The 2,386-nt window shown below is 70.7% G+C and overlaps 1 protein-coding gene across 1 annotated transcript; it reads right to left on the bottom strand.

The window, feature by feature from the left end:
- Nucleotides 1-309: 309 nt before the first annotated feature.
- On the bottom strand, nucleotides 310-1,955 carry LOC118158256 (tubulointerstitial nephritis antigen-like). The gene is made up of 5 exons (XM_035312889.1): nucleotides 1,777-1,955; nucleotides 1,471-1,621; nucleotides 1,139-1,322; nucleotides 818-863; nucleotides 310-454 (listed from the first exon to the last, which is right to left on the bottom strand). The coding sequence occupies exons 1-5, from the start codon at nucleotides 1,898-1,900 to the stop codon at nucleotides 327-329; spliced, it is 633 nt and encodes a 210-aa protein (XP_035168780.1). The 5' UTR covers nucleotides 1,901-1,955; the 3' UTR covers nucleotides 310-326.
- Between the last annotated feature and the right edge of the window lie 431 nt (nucleotides 1,956-2,386).

The raw sequence follows: 2,386 nt of genomic DNA on the forward strand, positions 1-2,386 counted from the left end.
ATCACAGCGGGGCTGTGAACCCCCTCTCGTTTCCCCAGGGCTGGGATGGGGGCAGGGGGAGCGCACCCCACGGCCGGGGCTGCCCGCGGGCTCTGCCCCTCCAGTCCTGCCCCGGTGCTGAGCCCTGCGCGCTCGTGGCACCGGTGGGCCCGGGACCAGCACCAGCACCCGGCCCAGCACCTTCCCTGCCGGCCCCTTCCTCTCCCTGCCCCGGAGGAAGGGGACGCCTTTCCTCCCCCGAAGGAAACGCTGCTCCAGCACCAGCACCAGGCTCCTGCACCCCCCCGTGCCCCGCTCCCACCCCCCTCCCCCAGCGCCCCCTGCCCCTACCCGGTGATTTTGACCGAGTGGGTCCCGTGCCGCTGGTGCTTCGGCCCCTTCCCCTCGGCCACCGGCGTGTGCCGGTAGATCCCGCTGCGGTACAGGAAGAAATCCTCGTGCACCTCCAGGATGGCTGCGGGCGGGAGCAGAGGGCTTGGGGGGGACGGGCACCGAGCACCCGGTGCTCAGCATCCCCCCCCTCACCCCCCCGGGAGCAGGATGTGGGCCAGGGGCTGTGCCAAGGCTCGGCCAGGGGAGGGGATTAAAAAAAAAAAATCCAATCAAGTCAAAGCAGGTGCCGAGATGGAGATTAACTCGGGAGTTAATGAGCAGCCAGCCCGCCGGGAGGGCAGCGTGACGGCGTTCAGCAGCGCCAGCAGCCAAGCCTGGGGGGGGGCCCAGCCCCACGGCCGGTCCTGAGCTGTCCCAGCTCCGGTCCCTTGGGCAGCAGACCCCCCCCCCAGTTTAGGGCTCAGTGCCCCCGGCAGCTCCTTACCTTGCACGGGGCCGTTCTCCAGCAGCTCCTTCATGATCTCCTTCTCCTGCAAGCATGGAGCCGGCGGGTACCGGGGCGCAGTGGTACCGGGGGGGCAGTTACCCTCCCCAGCACCCCAGGGGTGCACACAGGGGCACCCAGCAGGGTGACCCCGAATCCCCTTGGAGATGCCCCACGTCCCACCCGGGTACCGCAGGGCAGAGCTGCCCCGGGGGGGTTGCAGCGGGTGTCCCCCCCATTTCCCTCCCCTGCTCCCAGCACGGCTCCTGCTGCCCCCCCAGCACCCAGCACGCCCCAAGCCCGGGTCCCATGGGTGCTCACGCTGGAGGCGAGGCGGTAGGCGGGGGTGGACTGGTAGATGTCGTTGGCGTGGGTCTGGGGGTTGGGGCAGCGCGCCGTGGCCTGCCGCTTGCCCCGGCCCGTGGAGCGGCTGTGCATCATGCAGGGCTGCGCCGCCGGCTGGCTCTCTGGGCTGGTGAAGGGGTAGCACTCGTCCGTCACCACCCTGAGCGAGGGACAAGGGAGTGAGGCACAGAAGGACCTGGCCCCATCCCATCCCCAAACCACCCATCCCATCCCATCCCATCCCATCCCGTCCCCACCAGGGCTGGCAGCCCCCCCGTCCCCGCACCCTCTGCCCCGTCCCCGCTCACCCCCTCCTGCGCAGGTACCACCAGGCGCCATCCAGCCGTCCCCCGCTGCAGCCCCGCTGGTTGCGGGTGTCGCAGGACAGGAGGTTTTGGGGTGACAGGGAGGGCGTCATGTGCCCCATGGAGTGGATGGAGATGCGGTCGGAGGCGACGGCTGGGGGCGAGCACAGGGTGGTCAGGGCTGGTGGCGGCTCCCCGGGGTCCTGCCCCGCTCCCACCTCCACGGGTGCCGGCTCCAGTCCCTCCAGTCCCTGTCCCCGTCCCCAGAGGCCACCCCAACCTGTCCTGTCCCGTCCCGGTGCCCCTCACCAGCCGTGGAGAAGGCCCAGGAGCCGGCGCAGTTGCCCTGGTCCAGGGGCTCGTGGATCATCCCGGGCCACTTGGTGGCTGCGTCGAAGTGGCGGGGCAGCACCTCGTTGGAGTCCATGGCCATCTGCGGGGGCAGGGGGTGCTCAGGGCATGGGGACCCCCCCCGCTCCCTCCCCTTCCAGGACATCCCCAAAGCCCTGCACTGAACCCCCAGCACCACTGCAGACATAACGGGCTTGGACCCCTTGGGTCGGGGACCCCCGCAGCCCCTGGTTGAGTATGACCAGGGTACAAGTGCCCCCCCCCCACCCCACCCCCCAGGACCCGGCTCCTTTCCTAAATTTGGGCTCAGCCCCGGCTGCGCCAGCACCCAGCATCCGGCCTCGGGTGTCAGCAGGGGCGGCGTGGGCGTGCGCCACGGGGCGCGGGGGGCCCTCCTTGTGGCCTCTGGCTGGCGCTGCCCTCCCTGACCCTGCGGCTGACTCACGCCCGGCGTTTCCTTTTCGGGGGGGGACACGGTGCCCCCGCCCTGGCCACGCATGGCTTGGCCTTCCTGGGGAGGCTGCGGCACCCGGCTCATCCCAGAGCAGGAAACGCCGCTAAAATTAAA

The sequence above is a fragment of the Oxyura jamaicensis genome (genome assembly GCF_011077185.1).
Source record: "Oxyura jamaicensis isolate SHBP4307 breed ruddy duck chromosome 23 unlocalized genomic scaffold, BPBGC_Ojam_1.0 oxy23_random_OJ71464, whole genome shotgun sequence".
NCBI classification, from domain to species: Eukaryota; Metazoa; Chordata; class Aves; order Anseriformes; family Anatidae; genus Oxyura; species Oxyura jamaicensis.

What these genes read in the sequence shown, in the direction of transcription:
- LOC118158256 (XM_035312889.1), bottom strand. Translation starts at nt 1,900, where the DNA reads ATGGCCATGGACTCCAACGAGGTGCTGCCCCGCCACTTCGACGCAGCC. An exon ending in CTGGGCCTTCTCCACGGCTG is followed by an intron (nt 1,622 to 1,776) that starts GTGAGGGGCACC and finishes GCTCGCCCCCAG; the next exon opens with CCGTCGCCTCCGACCGCATC. An exon ending in GGAGAACGGCCCCGTGCAAG is followed by an intron (nt 455 to 817) that starts GTAAGGAGCTGC and finishes TCCCGCCCGCAG; the next exon opens with CCATCCTGGAGGTGCACGAG.